This window comes from Gossypium hirsutum, chromosome D07, assembly GCF_007990345.1.
Source record: "Gossypium hirsutum isolate 1008001.06 chromosome D07, Gossypium_hirsutum_v2.1, whole genome shotgun sequence".
Taxonomy (NCBI): Eukaryota; Viridiplantae; Streptophyta; class Magnoliopsida; order Malvales; family Malvaceae; genus Gossypium; species Gossypium hirsutum.
The window spans coordinates 54,353,838-54,381,392 of NC_053443.1; the positions used below are offsets into that span (position 1 = coordinate 54,353,838).

The following is a 27,555-nucleotide window of genomic DNA, read 5'->3' on the forward strand; positions in this document are numbered from 1 at the left end:
TAATTATTTTTGTTCATTTATTTGAAGAGTCTTTTCTCGTTCGTCCATCATCATCTTCCTCCTACCATCGTCCCTCTTCTCTCCCTCTCGCGTCTCTGCAAATCAGTTTCTTTTTCTTCTCTTTTCGTCTCAGTTCTCACCTGCCGCCGTGTCCGCTGGTTTTTGCCGGACCTGACGAGTCCGGGTAACGAAGATTATGAATTAGAGTTAGTGCTCAAACAACTTTGCATTATAGTTAACGCACCAAATTGGGTTTCTTTATACATTCATGTACCGTATTTAGCATTGAGTTACAGTTTAGGTTCTATTTCTTATAATCAATTATTGAGCATTATGCTTTTGTATTCGAGTGATTGACAAAATATGTGTTATGATTGTAGTGAAAAAGACGTAGAAAAATGGCAGAAGAACCCTTGTATGGTGGTCCAGGAGCTAAGGTCTCTGTATTTGATTATTCGGTCGAGAATCATTTTAGGGCAATGGATACTATATCTAAGCTTTGTGAAGAGCCCAAGATTGATGGTCTGTATGAAACTGATATCCGGAGATTCTCTTCTTCAATCACCTTCTTAAGGTAGATTTATATTTGTCTGTGAGCATTTAGAACTTCCATGTGTTAAACAAGCAAAATTTGATTGTTTCTTTTGATGTTAGCTTTATCAGTGTAATGTAGAAATCTACAACTACATGTTCCTAATTTACTATTAAACATGCTTTTAGGGAATGGAGGCATTTTGATTATGAACCGAGGATCATTAGGTTTGCTAATGAGCTAAAAGACTCACCGGGTAAAGATGTTTCTCTTGGCATAGAGTTGCCCCAGTTTTCATCAGCAACTGTTCCCAAGGTGAAAGTAATCTTTTTTTTTGGGTTCTCCAGTTGGAGTGATCTTTAACGACAGTAGAAAATCTTCTAGAGTAGTTATTACTTATTATAGCATAATATTTTGTTAATACTGGTTGTTTTTCTTCTTTTTTTTTTTGAAGCAGCAGGACAGAGTGTACGGAAGCAATGCATCTGTAGAATACGGGTTAGATTGGATTTTTGTTTGTGATAATAGTTTCCAATATTTTTGGGTTTACTTTATGTGGTAAAAGGATGGTGTAATTTGGGTTTGAAAAAGGTCATAGTTTCATTCTTGACAAGCATACATGCAAATTAATAGACTATGAAAGTTCTGCTATTGTATAGGATTCCTCTCTCTCTCTCTCTCTCTCTCTAAACAAAAAAGAAACTCTTATGAACATGCCCCAGATGGTGTTTGTTCTTGTTAATCTGTGATGCATATGCATATGATAATTATAAGAACTTGGGTGTTATTGTTCCTCTTATTTAAGATCTGTGTCATAGGTTACCATATTTCATTTGTCAGACAAAATTGAGTCTAAACCTGTCTTACAAAGCTTGCTACAAAATGGTATGTCGTATACATTTATTAACATTATTGAAGTACATCTTCTTGCAGTAAGGACTTTGTGATGTATGTTGGAGGGTCTGTTTGGGCATTGGATTGGTGCCCTCAAGTTCATGAGAATCCAAACAGTCTTGTCAAATGTGAGGTACTTCACTACTTCTCCCCTCTGAAATCCTAACCTACTTGTGAGAACCTTTCTTTTGTTTATAAATTTAGTCTTCTGTATTTGAGTTTCGGTTGTTTTGCATTAAACTGTTTTATTCTCAGGATGCACGTTGTGCTAGCCCAAACCTAGTTCTACTTGGGTATTTCAAATGAAAGAGACAAAAAAGCCTAGATCTTTTCTTAGATAATGGTTTAAAAATTTGCTTGCATGCTTAATAAGTAGGATTAATAATAATCATCACCATCTTAATGCTACAATCTTGTGAGACCATCCGTGTGACTTATTTTTGTTTGCCTTCTTTTTCCTAGTTTATTGCTATTGCTGCTCATCCTCCTCAATCTTATTATCACAAGTTGGGTGCCCCACTTGTTGGTAGAGGCATCATTCAAATATGGTGTGTGCTAAATGCTGGGGTGAACGAGGAAGAAGCTACTCTGGCAAAGGAAAAGTCGAAACAAATACCTCAAAATACAGAGGCCGTGAACGAGAGCTCAGCAAAGAGGACTAGAGGAAGACCTAGAAAAATGCCAATAGATGAATCTCAGACTGATCAGGTTAAGAGACCAGAAGGCAGATCTAGAAAAAAATCAATTCTTGAATTTCCTGACAGTGATCCAGATGTCCAGCCTCTTGCTGTTCAGTACCCAGGCATTTCCTTCCAGCCAGTTTCTACGGACAATGTTCCTGGGAATACGCAAGAAAATGTTCCACATAAGAATCATAAAAAACGAAAAGTTTGTAAAGAGGCAACATGCACATCTGATGCAACCCCTCAAACTTCTAAGAAGAGTATAAAATTGAAAAGTACGACACAGGAGAAAAATAACAGTGATAGAAAAATTGAAAATGAAAAATCAGAATCTTCTTCTGCAATAAACCAACAAATTCATTTTAACACCGGGCAAGAAGCTACTGTGTCAAGTAATGTTTTAGGTTGTAATTCGATCAAGGTCAGCCCGGGTTCTCTTTCTATTCCAGGCGACATTGCCTTGCCAAGAGCTGTCCTCTGCCTAGCACACAATGGAAAAGTTGCTTGGGATGTAAAATGGCAGCCATATCATAAACATGATTCTAAATGCAACCAACGGATGGGCTATCTGGCTGTCTTACTGGGAAATGGATCTTTGGAAGTGTAAGAGCTCTGCCTTAATTGTCTAGACTTTCTATTTTAAATTTTCTTCGTAATTTTTCTACCTGTCGTTGCTTAGGACTGAGTCATTGAAGAATAAGCATCATTATCTTTATACAACACTAATAGAACACAGAAGCTCTTTTAAGGGGGTTGTTCTCGTGCCATGTCTTACTTAACAGAATAGGTTGGCTTCCTAATTCGACGTCTGGAAGCATTGCCGCTAACGGCCCTGCTTGTGGATTATTAGCACTAGCAGTGGATTGGATTGGATTGGGGAAAAGTCCATAGAACTATATGTTGATATTAATTGTCATTTCAAGACTTCAAAATAAGGGAATATCTGAAATGCTTGTAATAATAATTATTGCAATATAAAATCTTGAATACAATAATACTCAGTCAAGTAGAACGTTTTGGAAGAATTAAATTAAATTCTACAATATTGCAACTAGATTGGGTGCATAAGATGCTTATAAATGAGAGTGGGGTAGAAGGTGTTTGTCAAATACCTGAAATGTAGAAATCAAAGGTACCACGGTAAACATTGAAAATTAATACTTCTGTGTCATTTTTTAGAAGCCTACTTTTCCCCTAATTTATTATGAATTTTAGCTTTCCATGCCAGCTCCCCCTGTTTCTTGTTTTAAATCAGTTCCGTGTCATCCACTTTTGCAGTTGGTTATAGCAATTAGTTGATTTTATGTTTCATTTAGGTTTATCATTGACAATTTCTGTTAATGTTGTGTGATTCCGCCAATGCATTGCAGGTGGGAGGTTCCTCTTCTAAATATGATAAAAACTATTTATTCAACTTCACCTAAGCAGGGAACCGACCCTCGCTTTGTAAAATTGGACCCAGTTTTCAAGTGCTCAAAGTTAAAATGCGGTGATATACAGAGGTAATTTGCAATCTATAGTTTTTCTCTATTAAATTGTTCTATATGTGTGTGTGTGCTACTTCTATAATGTTGCAGTTCTTTAGAATTTCTAAAACATGTTGGAAACAGAACATTTATCATAGTGCTAAGTAGGGTTGTTCTTTGCTATGCGTACAAAGAAAATGGAGGGATGGGGTGGTTGTGGACATGTGGGTTATTAAGCAGCATGGATCCCTATTTATACTTAGGCAGTTATATCACAATATGCAATGCAACATGTCTTGGTTGTTCCTGGTTGCAGTTCATCTCCATGGCGCATTCCCATTGACTACTCCCATGTTTAGAATTATAGAAATCCTTTGCATGTGGAATGCAGGAGAATTTTTCTGTTAGAAAAAGAAAACTAAAGAACAAAATTTTGCATAAATTGCTATTGAATATCATACTTCTGAGACTTTATTGATATACTAATTATTTATTAGAACTTCCTAGATTATATGGAAAACATTGTAAAAGAAAAGAAGAATTATTTTCACTTTACACCATATGCAGCTCTATTACTAATTTCATGTAAATGGGTCTGGGTCCTTCTCAGTGATATTGCATCTTCCATGTTGAGGAAATTAATTTGTAAACATAGAATTCAACCGACTGATTTACTAATTTAAAGCTTTATTTGGTTGCTTGTAAATCCTTTGATTCATAAAATTCTTTAACTAGTCCTGTGACCTTTTGCTACTTTCAGTTTTCCTTTATGATCTTGTTCTTGCTTTCGATTCTACTTCATTTATCACTAATTCAGAGGCTACTGTTTATTAAACAGCATTCCTTTAACAGTTGAGTGGTCAACCTCACCTCCACATGATTATTTACTAGCTGGATGCCATGATGGAATGGTATAATGTTAGTTAGTTTGTTGTTTTATATACTTTTTCTTATAAGTAATTTCACTTATATAGTATTTGTTTTTGACTCTTGGAGAATCAGTATAGTGCCTTTGCATAAAAGGAATTAGAAGTGTTCTTTTTGTTTACAAAATTGGTCTATAATCAATGGAACTTTTCCAGGAAATATTTGTAAAATATGTTCCTCCTGCATTAATATGTTGATTGAACATTTGCTGGGTTGCTTAGATTTTTCCTATTATTTCAATGGCTAGGATTATCATTTACTCATGATTTTGATTTTTGTAGCATCAAAACTAATGTAGTTAATATCAGGTTGCTTTGTGGAAATTCTCTGCAAGTGGTTCACCAAAAATTAATGGTAACAAATTAGTCAAAGTTTTTTTGGTTATTGATGTGGTTTGAATTAGGGCTTTGGTTATCAGCATCAAATCCCTAGTTGAATTTTATTTCCCACTTTGTAATTATGCAGATACGAGACCTCTGCTTTGTTTTAGTGCAGATACAGCACCGATTAGATCAGTTGCATGGGCCCCATCTGGAAGGTCAGTGATGTCTGCAGTGTTCCCTTTCCAGACTAGATTTTATATAGCTATCTATGCAGCAATACTTTCTTCTGTTCAGAACCCATATCTTATGGGAATTTGGTGGCTAAAATGCAAAAGGACTGGCCTTTGGTAGATTTGTGCCTATCTTCCCTTTTTCTTTAAGTTTTCAAGGTTATGGGCTATCTGCCCTCTGTTGGACAATTGCTAATAAATTGGAACTACTTTATTAACCAGATCTTTTTGTCTGTCAACTATACAGATGCTTGATGCTTACTGATTGTTGTAAATAAAAACTCTAATGTTGAATTTCAGTGATATGGAGAGCTCAAATGTTATTCTTACTGCTGGACATGGAGGTGTTAAATTTTGGGACATACGGTAACCTTGATAGCATGTTAAGTTTGATCGCTTTGTATCTCAGTTATCTCTGAGCTTTTGCTTGTCATGTTCCCTATGCATTCATTTCAATTGAATCCAGATGTTTGGGTGGCTTTATTCTGTTTATTAAGATTGACTCTTTGACTGTATAGTTCGAAAACTTAATTGAACTTTAGAATCTTCTTAAAGATGGCATATTGCAAGACATAGATCAAAGTGTAGATTGACAGCTTATGTTCACTTTTTAATTTGCTATTATGTATTTCATTTTCTTTAGAATTCTTTTTAGTGCCATAAGCTTACATGATGTATTGAAGCTTACAGAGTCATAGGAGGTTCAACTGAAGTTAGAGTTTTTTTTTTGACTGAGAAGTCAAACTAATTTCCATTTGTTTCGCTACTTGTGGATGGAATTTGGTTGATCCTCTTCAGTGTTTCCTCTAATTCATTTTTACCTTCACTTGTAAATCACTCAAAATTAGAGTAGCAATTGTTGTAGCTATTGTTGAGTAGATGATAAATGAATTGGCATTTCTAATGTTGTCAAGGGTGCAAGGCAGGGGTGAAGCCAGAAATTGCCAAAATGCAATTTTACCATTCTACTAGCTTACAACATTACAATTGTTGGAGGGACCAAACTAAAATTTTACCTAGGGGTGCATTCTAGGTGAATTGTCTGAGGCTTTAGGCCCAAAATAACCATTTGCCTGAGTGAAGTAAGGTGTGATGTACGTGTGTGTAATAATGTAAGGCTAAGATATATAACTATGATAATGAACTCTAAAGAGTTATTCTGTTTATCTACAAAACATGCATAAAATTATTTTTCTTTTTTGGCCAATATGCATGGTTTCCTTATAATCACATTTGTTGTGGAATACTGTAATACTTAGAAGTATATTATCCCCATTTTTACTAGTGATGGTACAATTAATGGGAAGTTTAAAAGAAAAAGAAAGAGAACTTCAATTAGGTGGGATTTTTTTTGGCTCTTATCTCCATACAAAAAAAAGCTAAGTGCACCGGATGTGTGCCTTGCCTGAAAGGGTTTGATGCGCTTGTGTTTCCTGGCGCTAAGGCACAACCACTAGGTGCATACCTTGACAACAACGGGCGATTCTATTGCATTTTATGCTTGTTTAGTTGATGAAATTAGGCATTAAGATGAAAAGATTTTACATATCAATTTAATGCTTAACTTGATCTATGTACTTGCTTTTCTTTGGTTGATTGGGCTTATGTGTGGAATTGCAATTTTTTGCATAGTCGAAGTGCTTTCCTATTTTCCTTTCATGTTCTGAATCATTCAAAGTTTGAACTTTGTGTTTTAAAAGAATTGTAATTGTCTAGGATTTCACAGAAACACATTTACATATGTTAACTTCGAAATAGGTCTCCCTTGTTTTAAGGGGAGGGATCCTGAATTATGGGTCCCTTTTAACTAAAAGCACTGAAAATATGTTCTCTTGGTATGTTGTACTGAGCATTTATCTCCAAGAACCTACATGTTCTTTAAGAGCTCTACTCTGATGATTGTTTGCAGTGATCCATTTCTTCCATTGTGGGATGTCCATCCAGCACCAAAGTTCATATATAGCCTGGATTGGCTTCCAGAACCAAGGTAGGTTATATGTGATGTCTTTCCTATTATTTTCATTTGGAATTGATGGTCTTCTCTTCAACTAGAATTGAGGCAACCTTTTATGTTTGTAGATGCGTTATCATATCCTTCGATGATGGAACAATGAGACTGCTCAGCTTAGTTCAAGCTGCATGTGATGTGCCTGTCACTGGAAAACCTTTTGGTGGGTCTAAGCAACAAGGACTGCACGTTTATAATTGTTCATCCTTTGCAATCTGGTGTGTACAAGTGTCACGATTAACAGGTATGCTAGGCAATGATTTTCTTACATTATTAATATTGCCTTCTGACAAGAGCAATAGCCTTTCAAACTATTTGTGCGTGTAAAATTACAAATAATTTTTTCTCACTGTAGTAAAATTTGCTGTGGACCTAATATGTTGGACAGTAAGTCAAATTGTAGTTTGTTTTTTTCTAAAAGAAATATGGTGTGCAAAAACCTGAAAACTTTTGGAGTACAAGATATGCAAACAAAAGATCATGTAAAAGATTACATGTGACAACTATCCATTTTTTCAGTTTGTGAAATATTAATTATAGATCTAGTATTTTAGCTGCAACGTTACATGCCTACTTAGTCATAAATTCTCTTTGTATTTTTTGTACTTGCAAGTCATTGGAAATGCTTACAGCGGTTACAAATGTGATTTTTGACTATTAAAGTGGGATGAAGAGCAACTTGATTTTCAAATTGTCATTTCCAAATTTACATTGACTGGTGGATTTAAATTTTAGGCATGGTTGCATATTGTGGTGCAGATGGTACTGCCACGTGCTTTCAGGTGAGTTAGTTTACCTTTATTTACAATGCTTGCTATAATTTTTCCCCTACAGACTTTGTTTCCAATGAGAACTCATCTTGGAGACTGTTCGAGAATTGTTCCCATGAGTTGTTTTTTGTTGCTTAACATTCTGCGTTTCTCCCTTCGTTTTTAATCAACTGGCTGTGTAAAATTGTTTTAATCCTTTCACTAATGCTGCATATCATGAAAATCTGTCATACAACTGCTTGAAATTTCCTTAATAAAATTTAAAACCACTTGTCATATTCCGTAAGCTGCTTCTTTCGAGTTTTGCCTCATTGATACTATTGTTTCTGTAACCAGCTAACCTCAAAAGCAGTGGACAAAGATTTTTCACGAAATCGATCACCGCATTTTGCATGTGGATCCTTGACCGAGGAGGAACCTGCTGTAATAGTTAACACTCCATTACCAGATAATCCTTTGCCGTTGAAGAAGCCGAGTAGTGAGTGCGGGGACGGCCAAAGATCCATGCGTTACTTCTTAACCGAGTCACTTGGCAAAAATGCAAAGGATAGGAAAGCGAAGGTTCCAACTTCCAATCAGCGAACTTTAGGTAAGCTTCAGAATTGGGTTACTAATCAGATATTCCAACTTTCTTTCTTAACAATCAGCCAACAAATTACTTAAACCTGTTGCAGCCCTTTATGATGGCAACGATCCCAGCGTGGAATCTGAACCCGAGGAAACATTGGCAGCTCTGAAAAGCAAAATGAAACCAAAATCTAAAAGTGAGCGAACTTTAGGTAAGCTTCAGAATTGGGTTACTAATTAGATATTCCAACTTTCTTTCTTAACAATCAGCCAACAAATTACTTAAACCTGTTGCAGCCCTTTGTTCTGGCAACGATCCCAGCTTGGAATCTGAACCCGAGGAAACATTGGCAGCTCTGAAAAGCAAAATGAACCCAAACTCTAAAAGTGACGGCAAGAAGAAAGCCAACGATAGTCAAGCATTGGCACAAGGAACCAAAGAAGCAACGAATAAAGAGAGAGAAGAAACCGAAAAAGAAGGTGAAAGCCAAATGGAGACATTTCCTCCCAAGATTGTGGCAATGCATAGAGTGAGATGGAACATGAACAAGGGTAGTGAGAGATGGTTGTGCTATGGCGGAGCAGCCGGCATTGTTCGATGTCAAGAAATTACAGTGCGTGATGTTGATACGAAGTTAACCAGAAAACGTTAAAACAACGTTACGAACTGTGCCTGTAGCATTGTGGCAATTATGTACATATTTAATTTAATGGCCTTTCCCCCCTTTATTTCTTTTAGGTCAAATTGAGCTAGCCTTGGGAAGCCTAGTGTGCATTCCTTGAATTGAAGTGGATGAAAAATGAAAATAATCAAATAAGAAATTACGTGGCTTTAAAAGAATTAATAAATATATTGATATACTAAATTATCATCTATAAGTATGTCATAGGGTTTTTTTTTTGTTTAAATATGAAGTTTAAAGGGTAAAATGATCTGGGGATTAAAACTTAAAAGTAAGGCGGTTGGAATTGGATTGTTAGATCGGGAATCAGTTAAGGTATCAATTCGGAGAAGGGTATTGAACCGGTTGGCTTAGGAATTGGTATGTATTGGTTGAATTAGGTAAAAAATTGCTTGAACTAGATTTTTAATTTTTTTATGAATTTTTTAATAATTTATTTAAGAACTAGTTTGACTATCAGTTCGGTTTTGAAGACCTTGCTTAAAAGACAAATATGTTATATACGAGTCGGTTTTGTTATTTTAATTTGCTTAAGTGTACTTAAATTCATGTCCTTCTAGTAAAGCTTAATATAATATTTGGTACCTAAATTTAATATATTTTTTTAAATTTAGTATCTAAACTTGTCACTTTTTCCTAAATTGGTACCTAAGCCTTTTCTTGGTCCAATTTGGCACTTAATCTTGACTTTTTTTTTTTTTAATTTGGCACTAGAGCTTTTTGAGCTATGTTTGTCGAATGGATATTGAAGAAGAAAGCAAGAGTTTTAAGAACCCAAAATAAAAATTGATTATATTAAATTAAAATAAAATAAAATTAAAAGTAATTAAACATTTGAAAAAGAAAAAAAATTCCATGTCATTTGTCACATGTCAGTCATATACTGATTATTTTTATTACCTCGTCAAAAATAACACTTAGTATATTAGAGTAATTTGTATAACATTTGACAAGGTATCAAATTGGAAAAAAAAAGTTTTAATGCCAAATTAGAAAAAGTGTCAAATTTAAATACCAATTTGGATTAAAAAAATTTAAGTACCAAATTAAAAAAAATTAACATCAAATTTTTTAAAAAAAACTTAAAAACCAAATTTAAAAAAATTGTGAAGGTATCAAACATTATATTAACACTTGTTGCTAGCAACAGTACTATTCATTATAGATCCTAATTATATCTGCTTTTTTTAAGACAATATTTAAAATTATTCATAATTCCTCTCCAACCTTAAATAGGAGAATAATGTGTTTCATCACTCTTAAACCCACATCCTCCAATGTTGACATTTTATTTAAAATTTTAAATTCGATGATGAGAGTAAAAATAATTCGACTTGAATTAGTTTGCGGAGTAAACATTGCGTCATGAAAATATAAATTAAAATTATTTTTTTTAACGAATTTAATTATTTAAATTATTATTTTATTACTAAAAATAAAAATTTAGATAAAATGATAAATATACAAACAATGTAAGTTAAGTTGTTGCTATCTTATCCAATTTCACAGTAAATTTTAAAATAGAAATTTGTCTCCATCATCACGTAAAAGGGTTTTTTCTTTAAAAATTAATGTTTAATTCATTTTTCATAAGTCTCAAATTGTGGTAAAGAAAATTAAAACAATATCAGCCTTAAATTAAAATAAATAAACAGCAAATAAATAAATAAATAATCCATCAAATACAATTAAATAAAAAAAGGCCTAAATACAAATTGGATCTTTTTGAATTTTGCAACTTGAGTCCTTATTTATTTATTTGGACCAACCTGTATTGATTTCATCTAATTTTAAGGTTAGTGACCAAGGGCGATTCATGTCGTGGCAAAGGTGCCAAGAACTACTAGAGGTTCAGAGAGGTGGGTTGTCAATAGTCTAAATGAAGGAGAGAATCCTTCTTATTGTTGGAAAAATCCAGTTTAGGAAACGATTTTCAGTCACAATGGAAGTCTAATTTTTTTTTAAATTGAGCCAGTTTGTGATATTTATAGCAATAAACTTTTTTCCCCGAAAAGTATCTGTGTTTTTTTTTTGCGAGGCTGATTTCAATCGTTTCAACTTTCAACCAAACGACCTTCTTCTCTATCCTCATATCCCAAATTGCATCAATTGTGGGCTCGAGCAACACAAACCAAACACAAAACAAGAAATTGAATTATTACTTTTAGTGAGAAAGTAATTCTCTCGGCTAATTTACCAAAAAAAGCCCTTTTTTTCAAAATTTACCAGAATGGGCCATTTTTCGAGAAATCACGTCCACGTCAGCGCGATGTCTTGCCACGTAACGCGTTCCCGGGGACGCAATTTTGACGTTGATTTCACATTTGGGTTTTTTGGCTTTTAGGGTTTATGGTGTAGGCTTTTTAGGGTTTCGCTACAGTTGGTCATGTAAGAAATAATTTTTTTTGACGTTTCTGAGCAAATAGTATTAAATCGCTTCTACCAGGATGATATTTGAGAAGAAATTGTGAAATCGAGCCCTCGTGGACGCGATTTCGCTATAGTTGGTCATGTAAGAAATAATTTTTTTTGACGTTTCTAAGCAAATAGTATAAAATTGCGCCCTCGTGGACGCGATTTTGCTACAGTAGCAAGTTTGGGCTGAGGCTATAAATTAGGCAGAAAATATTCTTAGAGTGCATAAGTCATAGCAGAAACATTTTAGAGAGGCTAAGAAAGTTAGAGCTTCAAAATGAGTGAACGTATTAGTGCTGTTATTTACTACGATGGTAAGGTTTGCCACACCGAGAATGGTGTTGTTTTTTTGTCGGAGAATAGGTGCGACTGTCATTTAACCAGAACATCGATTTGACAGAACTTCGTAAAAGAATTAGGCGTAAAATCTTCAGAATGACGCCAATGAAAGTTCTGTCAATCACGTATCGATTTTGTTCTTGTGTTGATCCAGTGACATATGACTCGTTCGACATAAAAGGTGCTCATAGCTTGGAGGCAATGGTGCAGACTCATATTGCTAGTGGAGCAACTTATATTGAGTTATATGTACAATTTACGTCGCCAACTAATGTACTTCCGTCCGGTGTTCGAAATGTATACACGACCCCTGGCTGACACTCGGTTAGCGGGTTGCAAAATACGGAACAGCCCATGTTTGGTAGCAGTGTCGAATGCACATCCCCCGTAAGACACTCTGTCAGTGGATGGGACATGTACGTCGGTGGCTCGACGTTTGACGCTGGGAATACGTACTGGGGAACTGCATCAAGTTCTAGTGGATGGCAATCTACATCCAGTTGGGGACATTATCAAATACCCAGAAGAAGGGATGACGTACTACCTACGACATCAACCGGTGAGGGGACGTCGTACGCTGCAGATGATTGTGGGTTTGAAGATGACTCCGATGTGAGATTATTTTTTGAACTGGAGCCTATTCCAACAGAAGGTGAAGATGGTGAAAAGAGTTCAGATGATGAATAAATCCATGATTCAGAGCATACTCACCTCCAGCCCACATGAATAATGTCGATCTGTCAGCAGATGATGCGTTAGAGTTTCCAGATCTACCACATCGGTTGCGCGATCATACAAGTTCGGGGGTAGATTTCGGTGAACTTGAAGTTGGTAATCAGTTTACCAATAAGGATAGTTTTATTGGTGCTTTGAAACAGCATAGCATCAAAAACGGCTTTAATTACCACGTCGTTAAATCAAAATCTGATAAGTTTGAGTCGAAGTGTGCGGTGCAAGACGGCACATGTTCATGGAAAATTGTCGCATCGTTAAGGAAAAGGATAGGGTTGTGGGAGATAAAAAAAGTACAAAGGTCCACATACATGTGCTGCAGGTACATTGTTGAATGTGTCTGAATAATAATTTTATTTTTCGATGTTGCATTATTTAATGTACTCCCTCTGTAGGTGTTTCACAAGATCATCCCAAAATGGATTCAGCTATGTTGGCTAGCTTGATAATGCCCACGATAAAAGCAAATCCTAGGACTTTAGTGCCGGTGATAATTGCCAATATCCGTAGCCAAATGGGGTACACGCCCTCTTATCGTGACTGAACTCTCCCTAATTACATACCATTACGAAAGCTACTCAATAGGTGTTCGTCTAATGACCTTATCATAAGTGTGTTACCTTCACAGGATATTCTTAATCTTTTTGAGATAATATGTTCTCCTAATATGATTTTGTTTTATCTCATGGTAACCATTACATCTTCCTTCATGAAAAGTTAATTACTATCAAATAGTAATCAAGTCATTTATCACAAAGACAAATGACTCATGGTCATGTTTACTTTTCATATATCATGTAATGTCGATGAGAGGATATCATTTACTCATTAGTTGGGCTATGAATTCCACTACTGTGAATGATACTACATACTGTAAAAGTCATATACCTAATGCATCAGCTTTCGGTTCTTTATCTATTTGAGCTTAAGCTTTTACTTACATCAAAGTATACGAGTCATGTATACATAGTTCATCATCCACTTAGGTTTAATGTATGTCACACTATGAACGTCACAAGTGAATAAATCCATAAACAGATCTAGGATCTATTCTACTTGGCTCCTATTCAATGTACTATCAGCCCAGTCAGCCACATCAATGTCTTTATCTTTTGGGAGTCATCCACTCTGATGTTCAAGATAAAGCATCTGCCCAATTGGACTTGATAGACGACATATTAGTCTTTCAATCGATTTTCTCATTGTCGATTAGACTAAGGACATGTTTAGGTTCATCTACTAATACAAGTTGTCTTTTTGTATTACAATCCGACCACATAATACAGCTTAGCATTAGTTAAATGTTAGATAACTAGTGAGCCAAAATTTACTTCCATTTTGCTTTGCAGGCAAAAGTGTTGAGAATAATATACAAAGGATATTAATGTAATTAATGGATATTTTATTAAACCAGTTTGTTTAAAAAATACAAGTATACTTAAACGAAAATACTATACTGAGGGCATTAGATCCTAACACTTATTGATCTATCGTAATTTGATACATCAAATTAGGCTCTCCATTATACTTAAAGAGCTTATTCTCAAGCAAATTAGTGTCTTTTCATTGCATTTATTGAGTTTTTGTTCTTGTCGTTAATAAAGAATTTTTGTTAGTTTTATGCCATTTTTTAGACCCAAATTGATCAAACGCGCCATTGGGAACTAACAATATGGTTGAGTGGTGTAGGAAGTCGAGGATGGCTTGAAATCGAAGAAATTACCTTTCGAAGTAGGAGTATTGCGACACTGAACCTTGGAATGCCGTGATACTCCTGACAGTGCTAAAGTGAAGAAAATTTAGGTCAACTCCAGTGATATCGTGATACCAAGAATGGGTATCGCAATATCGAGAACTCCAAGGCTCCCAATTTTAATACTGACTTGGGTATTGCGATATCACTGGATATGGCGATATCAAAGTTCGGGTATCGTGATATCGACGCCTGACGTGGAAAAAAAATGACTGCAGAGATAGTTTTTGTCCAATACCCACACCAATCAAAATTAGGCACTTAGAGGCTTTTTGGTCCAAAATTTTAGTTGAAATCAACTATTTAAATCCACTTTTGGCTGAATGAAAATGGGGACTCTTTTGCTTAGGTTTTCTATCATCTTTTTCCTTAATTTTAGGTTAGGGTTAAGGTTCTTTTCTTTTCTTTTTTCATTTTTAGTTTAAGTTTTTTCTTTTATTTTTTAGGTTAGATTTTAGTTTTGTTGTTTACTTTCTTCCTTATTGTTAAAATATTTTGTAAACAAGGATGGACAAACTCTTGGCTTCAATGAAATTTCATCAATTGAATGAGTATTTTCTTAAACCGTTTACTTTCATTTTATATTTACAATATGTTTTGATAAAATGCTTGTTTGGAATTTGAGTTTGAGTATGTGCTAAAATTGTTGAATGATTGATTGTTTGGTTGGTTGTTAGCTTAAGTTGATGTTTATTCTTGATTGATTGATTGTTCAATTATATAGAAATGCTTAATACGTTAGAATTGACAGCTCTAGCAAAAAACCTAGATAAACGAGATCGAGAGGAGAATTTATCCTTAGATAGTTCGAAATAATTGTGCCAAGTAATGAGGCCGAGAGGTAATCTATATGCCTTGGTAAGACCGAGAGGTAATCTTAGGTGGTATCTCTTAGTTTAGGATGAGACCGAGAGGAGATTTGTAACACCCCTAACCCGAATCCGTCGCTGAAATAGGGTTACGGAGCATTACCAGAGTTTACAAATTAATTATCAGACATTTCATTTCATCTAGTATTCATATTAGAAACCAATCAAAATCATACATATTGTCCCTTAAACGAGCCCTCGAGGCCCAAATTACGCATTAGAAATAAATAGGGACTAAGTCTAAAACTCAAAAAAATTTCAAAAATACTTAAAATTTTCAATATTGCAGGGGTCACACGGTGTGACTCACACGGTTTGGAGACACGCTCGTGTCTCAGGCTATGTGGGCATTCTAAATAAGGACACATGGCCGTGTCTCGGCTCGCGTGAGTATACTGACTTAGGTCACATGACCAAGTCACATGCCCGTGTGCTAAGCTATGTGAGCATTCTGTTTTGTGCAAATTTTAGATATAAGGGACACACGGCCGTGTCACCTGGCCGTGTGTCACACACGGTTAAGACACACTCCGTGTCTCTGCCTGTGTGGACAAAAATAGGCTATTTTACAAGCCATAATTAGACATTTAAAACAAGTCAAAATAAGTGGCTAAACTCAACAAATTACATATAGGTCATCATTAAACAAATACCTATGCATGCTATTATAACCAAAATCAAAACATTCGAAAGTACTGATAAAACCGATGGATAGTGTGATATAACTCCGACAAGCTTCCAACCCAATCGAGCTTCCAATAATCTGTAAAGTAAAGGAAAACAATTACATAAGCAATGAATGCTTAGTATGCTCATATAAGCTTTAATCATAATACTTTTTTTAAAATATGAAATTTATACATATAAAGAATAATCCAATATTGATACCATAATACTCATGAAGTTATATTTAACAACTCACTAAGCAAATAAATCTACAATATCATCTATACATATTGTTCCTAGCATAGTAGGATTTTAAGCAACTTTAACTCTTCCAAAAAATTTTTATTTTCATTTGCGTTTATTTTACTTTCCACACTCATTCCATATACATAACACACCAGTCATAAATATATCATTCAATCATAGCTACTAGTTAGTGCATTTAAAGATAGACCTTTTTCGAATTAATCACATGATAACTCTTTTCATAAGAAATTGCATAACTTAAATCTTACCACTCTTTCATGAGCACAAGCATATTTTCATTTGAGCACTTACCATTTCAATGCATCTTATAATTAAACATATTACCATTCAACTAGTAGTTTGGCACTTGCCTAAGCATCAAACAACAATACTTGTTAGCATACTTGAACATATTTCATATAATTTCAACATCAATAACCTTATTATCTCAACATGTCACACTTGAATTTATTACTCGTCTCAACTTACATAATTTTCATGTATCAACATATCAAGATAGTGATACATATATATACATTTCATGATACATATCATCTTTTACTGTTTCTCCATATACTTATATCATCCAAGACAACTCCCGATAACTTACCATTCGAAGAACGACTTACGGATATGAGTACATCGTTTTCAGAAGCCCAAAGGCTGAATAGAAGCTCATGAGAGCTAAATGGAAACCCATAAGGGTTGAATGGAAGCTCGTAAGAGCTGAACGAAAAATCATAAGGTTTAAACAAAAGCTCAAAAGAGCTGAACGGAAACCCAATAAGGTTAAATAGAAACTCAAAAATGCTAAATGGAAAGAAAACACGAAAGTTCGCAACAAATGTTGAGCCTCGATTTACTTGGGTAATTTGCCATCAATTCATCCTTTGCATTTACCGCCAATTCATCATTTGCCACAGAACGATTGTACTCAATCCCGCGTTCCACTCGTTTTGAACATTTAATTCAATTTCATAATTTAACAATAATTTTATCTTCAACAATATATATGAATAAATACATGATAAAATTCATCAAGTTAATAAATAAACATTAAAGTTTAACCATATGAACTTACCTTAATTAAATTGTGATAATTGCAGAAGTTCAGGGACTACTCCATTATTTTTCCTTTTTCACGAGTATCTACGAAATCTTGATCTAACATATAAAATTACTCATTCATTAGCATATATTTCAGTTCCAATTCATTTCACAATTTATACCTTCAATTTTTTTCAAATTTACACAATTACCCCAGGTTTTACAACATTTACAATTTAGTCCCTTAACTAGTTAATCTATCAAATCAACTAATTTTTCTCAATTAATAATTTATCCAAATATTTTAGGCTATCATACAGACCTTAATAAAATATAAATTTAATAACAAACCCTAATATTTTAACTATTTTCACAATTTGATACTGATATCAATATTTAACAAAATCACTTTATAATATCATCATACAACAAAATTAATGCACTAAATCCACTTGATATTAATAATTTATTTCAATATATTAATTTAGACAATAAACCAATTCATTTCATGCAATTTTGTCATTTTTAACATTTTTACGAAATTGACTTTAAAATTTTACTTTTATTCAGTTTAGTCCTTGAGCCTAAAACATGCAAATTAGCCATTTTTAATATAAACCCATGCTAGATGAATATTCATATATATTTTCCTCCTCCTCTCCATTCCACATCCATAATGCATATAACATGCTTATATGTAACATTATCTATAATTTCACTATTTACTTATATGTTTATATCAAAGTTGTCCACTTGAGTTATACACTAAATTATTTATATCTTGAGCTAAAAAATTATAAATTAAGATCCGCTTGATATTTTTGAAACTAAACTCAAATATATTTCTACCATAAAAATTTCAGAATTTATAATTTAGCCAATAAGTACAGTAAATTCTTCAAATTTATCCCTATTCTATTGTTTGACAGCTTCGACCTTTCTTTACTAAAAATTAATTATCTCTTACCAAAGGGTTTGGATGATATTTTTGTTTGTTTCTCTTAAAAATAGACTTATTAAAAATTTAAACATATAAATTTAAACCCCTAATTATTTTTTAAAAACTTTTGATGATTTTCCAAAGTCAGAATAGGGAAACCCAAAATCAATCTGACCTTGTCTCACAAAAATTCATATATCTCATAATATGAAATTCTTTTGCTTACAACATTTCTTCTATGTAAAACTAGACTCAATAGGCTTTAATTTAATACTTTAATTAACCTCTAATTCAATTTCTACAATTTTTGGTGAATTATCAAATTTAAATTGCTACTGCTGTCCAAAACTGTTTTGGTGGAAAATGTTGATAATCAAGTTTATAACACCTTCCTTTCCTTTCTCTACAATATTTCCCATCATTCCTCTTATTTTCCTTCACTAACATATCAAGAACATAGAACCTTATATAAGAAAACTCTATTTTAACATTATTTTCATGCTTTTCAATAATATCAAACTTAAAAATATATTGAAATCTTGATGTTCTTACATTGTACTATTGATTTCAATCTTTAACTTAATTTTCTCTCCCCTCCAGCTTCTATTTCTTGAATCCAACTTGATATTCTAGCTCCCCATAGTCTCTTTATTTTTTTTCTCTCTTGGTAGCTATGGAAATTCTTTTGATTTCTAAGTGAAAATGATGAATTTTTGGTAAAAGGACCAAATTGTAAAGAAAAAAAATTCTTCTTTCTTTTCTCCTCTCACGTTGGTGGCATGGAAAGATTAAGAGAATTCTTCATCTTTCTTTCCTTATATACTAAATAAAATAATAATAAAATATAATAAAAAAACAAATCAAAATATTAATAAACTAATATTTATTTATTTAATCTAAAATATTACCAACATCATCATTACTCTTCAAAATTATCTTCCTTGCTAAATGACCATTTTGCCCCTCATAATTCTTCAAAATTCCTCCATTGACTCATCACTTATTTTGGTAAAATTGTGATTTAACCCCTAATTCTTTTTCCACTTATTCAATTTGGTCCTAATTAATCCATTTTCCTTAGTTTCTAGATCATTCCACCCTTAAAATATTTGCACTATTGGTCCTTTAACTTTTTCATATTTATACTTTAACTCCTTAAATTTTGAGTATTTACTCTTGGGCCACAAAACTTTTCTCGCTTTTACGATTTAGTCCGTTCTTAAATTAATATATCATAATATACTTCCCAACATTGACATAACTCAAAATTTCCCTTTTTATCATTTTATTTTCTTATTTTACTATATCAAGGATAATATCTTACTTTCTTACTGTAGTAATTTTCGGGGTATTACAAGATTCCTAACTAAGAGTGGCAACCAATATAATCGTCATAGGTTCATTAGTTTAATTAGCACTCAACTAGTCAATCGACCATCGTTTAACCATTTACATTATCTAAAACATTAGAAAGAAAGTTTAGCTTAGTTGGTTTAATTAATAGTTTAATTTTAGTTTATAAACAATTCTATTTGGACTTGCACTAATAATTTTCAACTCAATTAGATTAGTAATTGCGTAACTTGTAATTAACTTGATAAACACATTGACCCACTTGACAATCTTTTGGGTTCGATCTTTGGGATACTTGGGTGTCCCATTGACACTACAAATATTATAACTGACATTGTATGTTTGCAGTTAAAACCCGCTCTTTAAATTGTTTCATAAAATTGTTTGTTTTTATGCGCACAAACGCGAACGGGTCACTTATATAGGTGATGAACTTGGAGAGGAGTTGTCATAGGTCCCATCAAACAATAATCCTATCTCATAGGCTAGACAGTAGGGTTATGAGGATCTTGCAACGATGTAAATTGATGGCAAAGGCTATTTGGTAGATAGCTAGTGGTAGGATGTTAGGACATGCATTGGGACATAGCACATGTGATGAGAATCATATTTAATAGATTTTTGGCAAGATATGAGTGGTTCTCTAAATAGGCAAGCCTTTAAGTCGAGCAAACCTTTCAAGAGATATGGCATTGGCACACTATTGGTACAACAATTGCCCCCTGTCGAGGGAAATTTTATAAAGTGATATTATTCAAAACGATTAGGTCTGGGACTTTGTAGTATAGTGAAGGGGTTATGCATTTTTGGCTTTGGTGATTAAGCTTGAAAGCGCAAGGTAGAAAGGCAAGCCTTGACAATCAAGCCTGAGAAGCCAAGTTAGAGGCGAAAGCTTTGATAGTAGAGCTTGAGAAGGTAAGCTAGAGAGGTGAGTCTTAAAGATTGGCCTAAGAAAGCAAGTTAGAGAAGCAAGATTCGTCCTACACTTGGAAAAATTTACTTTGTTGCTATTTGGAAACTGATAGGTTTTTCTAGGGTACGTGTTTACCATGTGTGACCTTTATAGTCTTTTTACTACTAGTTTTCACGGTTTGATATGGTAGGCCTTGTGTTAGTTTTTAAGTAGACACTAAAACATCATGTACTTAATGATTTTTCCATGTGCCTTTCACTTATTTGCCATTTGATTCCCATGTCTTTACAACTCCACCTTAGTCGAGAGCTGTAAAAGGGGGTCGTTACTACTGATGGATAAAAACATGAATGAGATGATCTTAGGTACCTCGATGAAAGGAAATAATTCCTCCTAGCAAGAAACCAAAAACAATGTTTGAACTACCGATGAACAAGAGGACCACTACTAAGGCAAAAACTTCTTGCAATGCATCTTAGGAAAGGATTTTGCCTATGACAAGTTTTGTTACCACTCTTCATGCTTCATCACCCTAAGTTTCCACAAGGGGTGATCCTATTGAAATTATGCCTCGAACACTCCTAGGTGGTCCTCTTGCTTTTCTCCTTATGTTGTGCCACAAAGGGAAGGTAAGTTGATTGAAGACTATCAAAAGATTATATTAAGCGAGGGAGGTCTTGGATCTGGCTCCTAGTTAAGAAAACGAAGTGGAAGCCGTACGCACTTGTACTTTCTTAGAATGATGATCTCAATCTTGGGTATTGATGTGTCCAATATTTTTATCTCGGAGTAGGAATTTTTATGATCTCAAGTGGTAGAGCTCGAAAACCTTCATCCTCTTAAATCTATGGTACAATTTAGCAACAACACCTGACAGATAGGTCTTTCATTGTGCTTGTATTTTTGTGAATTTTTTAATAAATGCCTACTCGCTATCTATAAGCATATAATAACAATTTGCACTTAGCATGGAAGTGTAAGTAGATGAAACTAGAATTAATAATATATTAGACTAATAACTAGAATATATCTAGACTTGAATAAATCTAAAAAGACTCACATATAGTGAGACTTGAACTTGAAACCTCAAAATAGAATTGTTCACAAGTCGGGTGTCTTTCCTAGCTTGCTTTCGCTTGGGCTTGGACAAAAATTTTATGTCCTCATCTTGGTTCGGCTTGATGCAAATTTCGAATTAAATAACTTTAAAATTATTTTGGAATAATTTTAATACACTACCCATTTTTAAGGGTTGGGAGATTAACAAATGTTCTATATGGGTATAATATAATATTTAAAAAATAAATATTTTTAAAAAAGAGAGACATGTGACAAGTTTTTAAAGCCCCAAATGCTAATCCAATTATTCTATTGAAATTTAACTGTAAAAATATATAAATATTAATATGAAACTTTTTAATATTTTATTTCTTTTAAACATTTGGGGGAAAATTCCAATCGAGCTAAATCTAAGTTCTAAAAAGAATTAAATCGAGCCATGATATGACTTGACCAAAACATAAATATTATTATTTGAAGTAGACCAATCGAATTAATTAGGTCGAGAATCAATAGAAACATCTATCTGGATAAAGATATTAGATTAATTGACTCGAGAAATATAGACATGTGAAATCATATTTTTATATTTATTCTCATTTTAAATTTTTTTAATAATTTATTTAATCAAATCAAACAATCAACTAATAATTTAATCGATCCTTAACCATAAACGCATTTATATCGCCCTCTCAAAAGTTGCGAAGCTTCCGCTTTGCCATAGATTTGATAAATAGGAAGGGCAAAATCAAGGGGCCCATTTTATTTTAGCCCATTATCAAATGTCAATTTCTCAATTCACTCCTCCCACCTAAAACGCGACCGCCGGCCCCACCCTATGTTTCTACCTAAAATACTTTTTTCTAAGTCCACCACCACGCGCCTCGTTCAACTCTTCGTTTACAAGGCACGTATTTTCAAAGCTTACTCCGATCGTTGACTCACGCTCTTCAAAAAATCGCGTGAACTAATCTCCCGGCAGAAAAACTTGAAAAAAAGTAAATAAAAAAGACCCAGGAAATCCCTGCCTAATTAATGACAGATTAACAAAATTAAAACGCAGCTTCCTCTGTTTTGCTGAATGGTCATGGTAAAGAGTGGAAATAGTAATTAAGAAATCCAAAAAGAAAAACATAAAAAAAGTTTAAAAAGGAAAAATATATGAGAGAGTAAAGGCCAAAAGAGTAAGGCTGAGAAGTAGCAGTGAGTGCTGCTTCCACTGCTTTATATGACATGTAAGTAAAATATTACTAGTATTTATTATTTTATTAATATTTATATCTATATTTGTCCGTTTAGTGAGTTTGCTTCGCTTCGATAAATAGTGAAAAAAAGAAGATGAAGTAATTGTCGATCTCTGTGTAACGGCTACTTTTTAGGGTGTTGTTGTAGAAGTGAAGACTGGGATTGAAAAAAAAGAAGGGTGTTATTTGATTCAGTTTTGAAGGGAGGAAGAAGAAGAAGAAGAAGAAGAAATGGATTACAACTATGATCAGTAAAGTTTCTTTTCTTTCTTTTTCTTTTTCTTTTTCTTTTTTTCTTCTTTGGTGTGATTTGGTTTTAAAATGCATGATATTGTTTCTGGGTTTTTCTTGTTTTATAATTTTATGAGAATTTTTTTGCAATTTTTTTGAGATTAATGCTAGTTTCCTTTTCCCCCTGAAATGGGTTTTTGCTTGATTTTAAGCTTTTTTAATGGGTGTGCTTGGATTTTTCTTTTCCGTTTAATTTTGGTAGTGGGATTTGTTGGATTTGTATTTGTACTGTAACTAAAATTGTAAAATTGAAAGAGTGAAGGTGTGGGCTCTCAATAAAAGGGTGGGTCACTGTGTTTTTTTTTTCTTTAATTCTTCTCTTCTTTTTTCTTTTGCTTTTTGATTAGCTTAAACATCAATGCTGAAAATCATATAGATTATGATCCCCTTTCCTTGTTTCTAGATCTAAATGGTACAGGTGTCCTTTTTATTATTCAGCATGTGATGTTTGTTTAGGTCATAAATAATTATTGGATACAATGCTTCAATTTTACTTTTCTTTTTTCCTTTTGTTGTTTTACTAGTAAGGTGGAAATGTTTACTGTTTAATGTTGTTTATCTGCATAATAATTCTTTTTCTTTTTTCCTTATTATGTCTATTTAGTTTTTTAGATTATGTTGTTGATTTGATTCCTAACTTATTTAGGAACCCCATTTTAAGATTTTGGCTTAATGCTGGTAAAATGTAGCATGGATTCCACTTTGGTAAAGCATTGGATGATTCATTGTGAGGTCTATCTGCTTTGGCCTAAATGCTTTACTCTTTTTTTGTTTATTGTTTGATTGGTGACAGGGAGCCATGGAATTGGCATGGAGATCAAAAGAACAACGATTTTGGTAAGTTAATACCTGAGGTTATCTAGTTAATATATTTGAAATGACGAAGTGAGTAAAAAGATTTAAGACAAGAGATTAGTGATGTCTGAACTATATTGAGCAGGTGCCTCCGAAGGTGCATGGACTCAAGTGACCTTGAACGAGGAAGACCTTTCCTACATGTTTGTTGAAGCAACCCCTGTTAAGGAATGTGGGGATCTGTCATACCATGTTACTCAAAATGGTAAACTTTGTTTCTTGATTTTCTTTGAAAACTTGTTATCTTTGTAAGACATGTTCTTCTCATTCCTTTAGATGTAATACCATTGTGACCTTCAGATGATATAAGTAAGGAATCAGAGGAAAAGAGGGAGACTGCTTCACAAGTTAAAAGGCGTAGAATGCTTCAATTTGACACTCATGCGGTAGATTCTTCCCTTATCTGTGAAGAGATGCCATCCGCATTCCTAAAATCAAGGGTGAGTGCTATATAACTTTTCTATTCCCAAGAACTTGAAGGAAGCTTACCATTCTTTCTGAACAGCTATCTTTGAAATTTGTTTTGAAAAGTTGACATGAGTTAATATATTAGATGAGAATCCTGATGTTAGAACTTATCAGTTAATCATAAGTTGTTTTATTTTACTGAGAATGAATACTCCATCATCCGCATTATTTTGTGCATCCCATCTGCGACTTCTTTGCACAAGCCGACTTTGTTTAGTACATCTACTGGCTTGAGGTTGCTGATATTTTCAAATCTTATTCTCTACAATTCATTACTTATTTAAAACAAGTTCTGGACTTCTGCCTATTCTGGCGGCCTTTGAAAAACATGCATGATAGATCTATGTCTAATTACTTTCTCATGAGATGCAGTCAGAACTTATTAATACTGGTTAAAATGTACCATGGTTGTTACTACGTTTTGTTTATTTCGTTCTTCTTTCCATGCATAGGAGAGGGATGATATGATTGAAGAGATCTTGCCCGATGCATCTGAGTGGGTTGCTGGTTTATCAGGTTTTTCATCCAAGCCCATTTTCATAGGGTTTAGGGTATAAATAGTAAACCACTTTATTCAAATGCATACTTGGGTTTTTAATCATAAGAAAAAATTGCAGAAGATGCATCAGCCTCCAGTTATGATGGCCTAGATCAGTCATGTGAAGGATGGCTTGCTGAATACTTTAATGACCCGGAGCTGCTTCTTAGCTCTGATGATATGTATGCTTCTATGGACTTTCAAGATTTTTGTTTGAATCATGTTATTAATTTGTTCTGATTGCTTTATAACGTGAGATTCAGGAATCTGACTGGGGCATCCAATGTTCAAATTGATACTTCAGGTACATGAGTGCTTTTCTTCCGAATATATTGTATACAGTGTACTGTTGTTATCTTCATTTTTTCTTTTGAAATCATTTTGGACATCATTGTTCCATCACACACTCTCTCTCGAAGTGCACATTTTCTTAACTTTACGATGAAACTTGGCTCTGTTCATAGAGTTGTGCAATGCCCAACCTGAGTCTGGGGCTGATGCTGTTCAAAAGCAGGCAACTCGAACGCTTGGAAATGTTGTTCTCAAAGGTAACCTATCTAATCTTGTTTATTTTTATTTACTTTTGTTTTCCTTTCAATCGTTGTGTCTCGGCATGTTCTATATCCAGTATCAGCCTATTCCCTGCTGTTGTTTAAAGGACAAGTATAGCTTCTATGAATTGTGTCTCTCTATTTCAAATACCATGTCCTCTAAGTAAGATTAACTCTGTCAGATCGGGTTTTTTTTTTTTTTCATTTAGGTAGGAAGTCTTTCATCCGAATGCCCCCTAAGGTAGCATCATCTGTTGCCTACCCATTTGCTTTCATTAAACCCTGTGGTTTCCATGGAGATGTCACCCTGAAGGATATAAATCAGCGAATCCGAACTCCGCCACCATCAAAATCGAAACAAAGCAATGAAGATCTTGCTGATGCTTTCCCTACTTCTGCTTTTTCTGGGAAGCCTGTTGTCGGCAAAACTAAAATTCGTACTGAAGGAGGAAAAGGCACCATCACAATTATGAGAACGAAAGGCTGAGTAGATAAGTGTTCTTCTAAACTTATTTTTAACTTTTTTTCTCCTTTTTAGCGCCCTTTGCTCTCCCCCGTGGTTAAAATCTGGTGGTTGAGTAACTCTGTATTTTTTTGTTGGACGCTTGGAATTCATAATACACATCGAAGTGTTTTATGTTTCCAAATAGTATTCTGAGGGTCTAATATTTGTCTAATACATGCTTTATTTTTTAAGGCTATAAATGACATGATATTTGAGATCCACCTATTCTTTTCGGTTTGCCAATTTAATGCTTTAGCTAAGCTGAAATCATGTATTCAAATAGTATTTAGATATTCTGTAGAAGCATAAGATTGTAATGTTGTGCCTCTCTTATCTCCATATCTAAGTATGACAATATTATTATCTTGGTGTATAAATGGTCATTGGCATCAAATTTTATGCTGCCCCTCATCTTTTGCTAATGCACGTCTGTTTAACCTGTATTTGGTATATGATCACTAGGGCGATTGCATAGGTCCGGTGTTGATCTTTGTGTCTCAAAAGGAATAGGATTTGATTTTTTGAGTACCAAATTTCCAACATAGTTGCAATTTCTTTTATTTTTCTTCTTTCCTTTCGTCGTTATGTTGGTACAGATCTTGTGGTCCGTATATATATGTCGAATTTGTTGGAAACAACAGATTTCAGAACTTTCTCTTCAAATGGTTTTACACTTTTAGTAGCTGTTTAGTTCCCAAATTCCAGAAGGAAAAAGTAGAGGTTGTGATGAAGGCAGCTTTGGGGTTGGCCTTTGGGAACTGTATTTTGATGTGGAAACTCTTTACTTTGTTCTGCTTTAGAATGCTCGAACCTTGTGAAAGCTGCCTTAAAAAGCTAAATTATATGATTTGGCCCTTGAACTTGTACCCTAAAATTGTTGGTGGTCCCTAAATTTGTATTCCATCAACCAGGTTGGTACCTCCGCATTAACACCGTCAATTTGTGCTGACATAGCACTACTAGCCAATCCAATGGTGCCATTTGGCAGTCTTGCGACAAACATAAATATAATTTTTAATTTATATATTTATATATTTTTATTTTTTAAAATTATATTTGTCATTTGGTGATTTGAGAGGTTATCACATGACACCATTGGTTAATTGTGTCATGTCAATGCAAACTAATGGTGTTAATACTGAGATATCAGTATAGTTGACAGAAAATACAAATTCAGAAATCAATTAGGTTGAATTTAGGGACCAGTGACATGTATCAATTTAAAAGCTGCAATATCCATGGATTAACTTTGACTTACATCAGTCACAAGAATTGTTATATATGTGTCCTGTAAGAATAGGATTTTGCTTGTGATCGAACTTTTTCAAATTGGACCGGACGGTGTTGAATCAAACTCCGGTCATAGACATATAGCAACTGAAGAATTTCATTTTTGGTTTTTTTGTCTATTATTATAATTATTTTTTAAAATAATTATTATTTCTTCTTTATTTTTAAATGCAACTTCTTTTTCTAATTTTTAATATATTTTTTTGTTAAAAGTTAAATTATTATGATTTTATTTTTTCAAGGAGTTAAACCGATCCGGTTGACATTGATGATTTTATTTTATTCAACATTCAATTGGCTTAGTTGTACTTGTTATAAAATTACTCATAGTTTTATAGGGTAAGCATTCGATCGTTTCAATTTATATCTATAAACCACATAATCGGTAAAAGTATTAT

The 27,555-nt window shown here is 33.7% G+C and overlaps 2 protein-coding genes across 5 annotated transcripts; both read left to right on the forward strand.

Annotated features, from left to right (window-relative positions):
- On the forward strand, positions 1-9,111 carry LOC107925902 (uncharacterized). 3 transcript variants are annotated; one of them, XM_016856643.2, is made up of 17 exons: positions 1-206; positions 381-574; positions 721-847; positions 990-1,030; positions 1,466-1,559; positions 1,889-2,712; positions 3,480-3,611; positions 4,414-4,486; positions 4,811-4,856; positions 4,968-5,040; positions 5,356-5,421; positions 6,965-7,042; positions 7,135-7,307; positions 7,799-7,845; positions 8,170-8,422; positions 8,508-8,612; positions 8,698-9,111. In XM_016856643.2, the coding sequence occupies exons 2-17, from the start codon at positions 399-401 to the stop codon at positions 9,051-9,053; spliced, it is 2,664 nt and encodes an 887-aa protein (XP_016712132.2). In that variant the 5' UTR covers positions 1-206; positions 381-398; the 3' UTR covers positions 9,054-9,111. The 3 variants fall into 3 exon arrangements, with proteins under 3 accessions (XP_016712132.2, XP_040953808.1, XP_016712134.1); XM_041097874.1 differs by having other exon boundaries at positions 18-206; positions 4,998-5,040; XM_016856645.2 differs by lacking the exon at positions 8,508-8,612 and having other exon boundaries at positions 18-206.
- A 13,343-nt stretch (positions 9,112-22,454) lies between these two features.
- LOC107925720 (protein XRI1) lies at positions 22,455-26,086 on the forward strand. Of its 2 annotated transcripts, XM_016856442.2 has the most exons (10): positions 22,455-22,650; positions 22,795-22,910; positions 23,744-23,787; positions 23,891-24,010; positions 24,106-24,245; positions 24,726-24,789; positions 24,891-24,993; positions 25,075-25,115; positions 25,276-25,359; positions 25,572-26,086. In XM_016856442.2, the coding sequence occupies exons 2-10, from the start codon at positions 22,891-22,893 to the stop codon at positions 25,847-25,849; spliced, it is 894 nt and encodes a 297-aa protein (XP_016711931.2). In that variant the 5' UTR covers positions 22,455-22,650; positions 22,795-22,890; the 3' UTR covers positions 25,850-26,086. The 2 variants fall into 2 exon arrangements, with proteins under 2 accessions (XP_016711931.2, XP_040953809.1); XM_041097875.1 differs by having other exon boundaries at positions 22,596-22,910.
- Positions 26,087-27,555: the final 1,469 nt, after the last annotated feature.

Coding starts and splice junctions, on each gene's coding strand:
- LOC107925720 (XM_016856442.2), top strand. CDS start 22,891: ATGGATTACAACTATGATCA. Junction 25,116..25,275: donor TGTTCAAATTGATACTTCAG/GTACATGAGTGC, acceptor CTCTGTTCATAG/AGTTGTGCAATGCCCAACCT. Junction 25,360..25,571: donor TGGAAATGTTGTTCTCAAAG/GTAACCTATCTA, acceptor TTTTTCATTTAG/GTAGGAAGTCTTTCATCCGA.
- LOC107925902 (XM_016856643.2), top strand. CDS start 399: ATGGCAGAAGAACCCTTGTATGGTGGTCCAGGAGCTAAGGTCTCTGTA. Junction 5,422..6,964: donor GTTAAATTTTGGGACATACG/GTAACCTTGATA, acceptor GATTGTTTGCAG/TGATCCATTTCTTCCATTGT. Junction 7,043..7,134: donor GATTGGCTTCCAGAACCAAG/GTAGGTTATATG, acceptor TTATGTTTGTAG/ATGCGTTATCATATCCTTCG.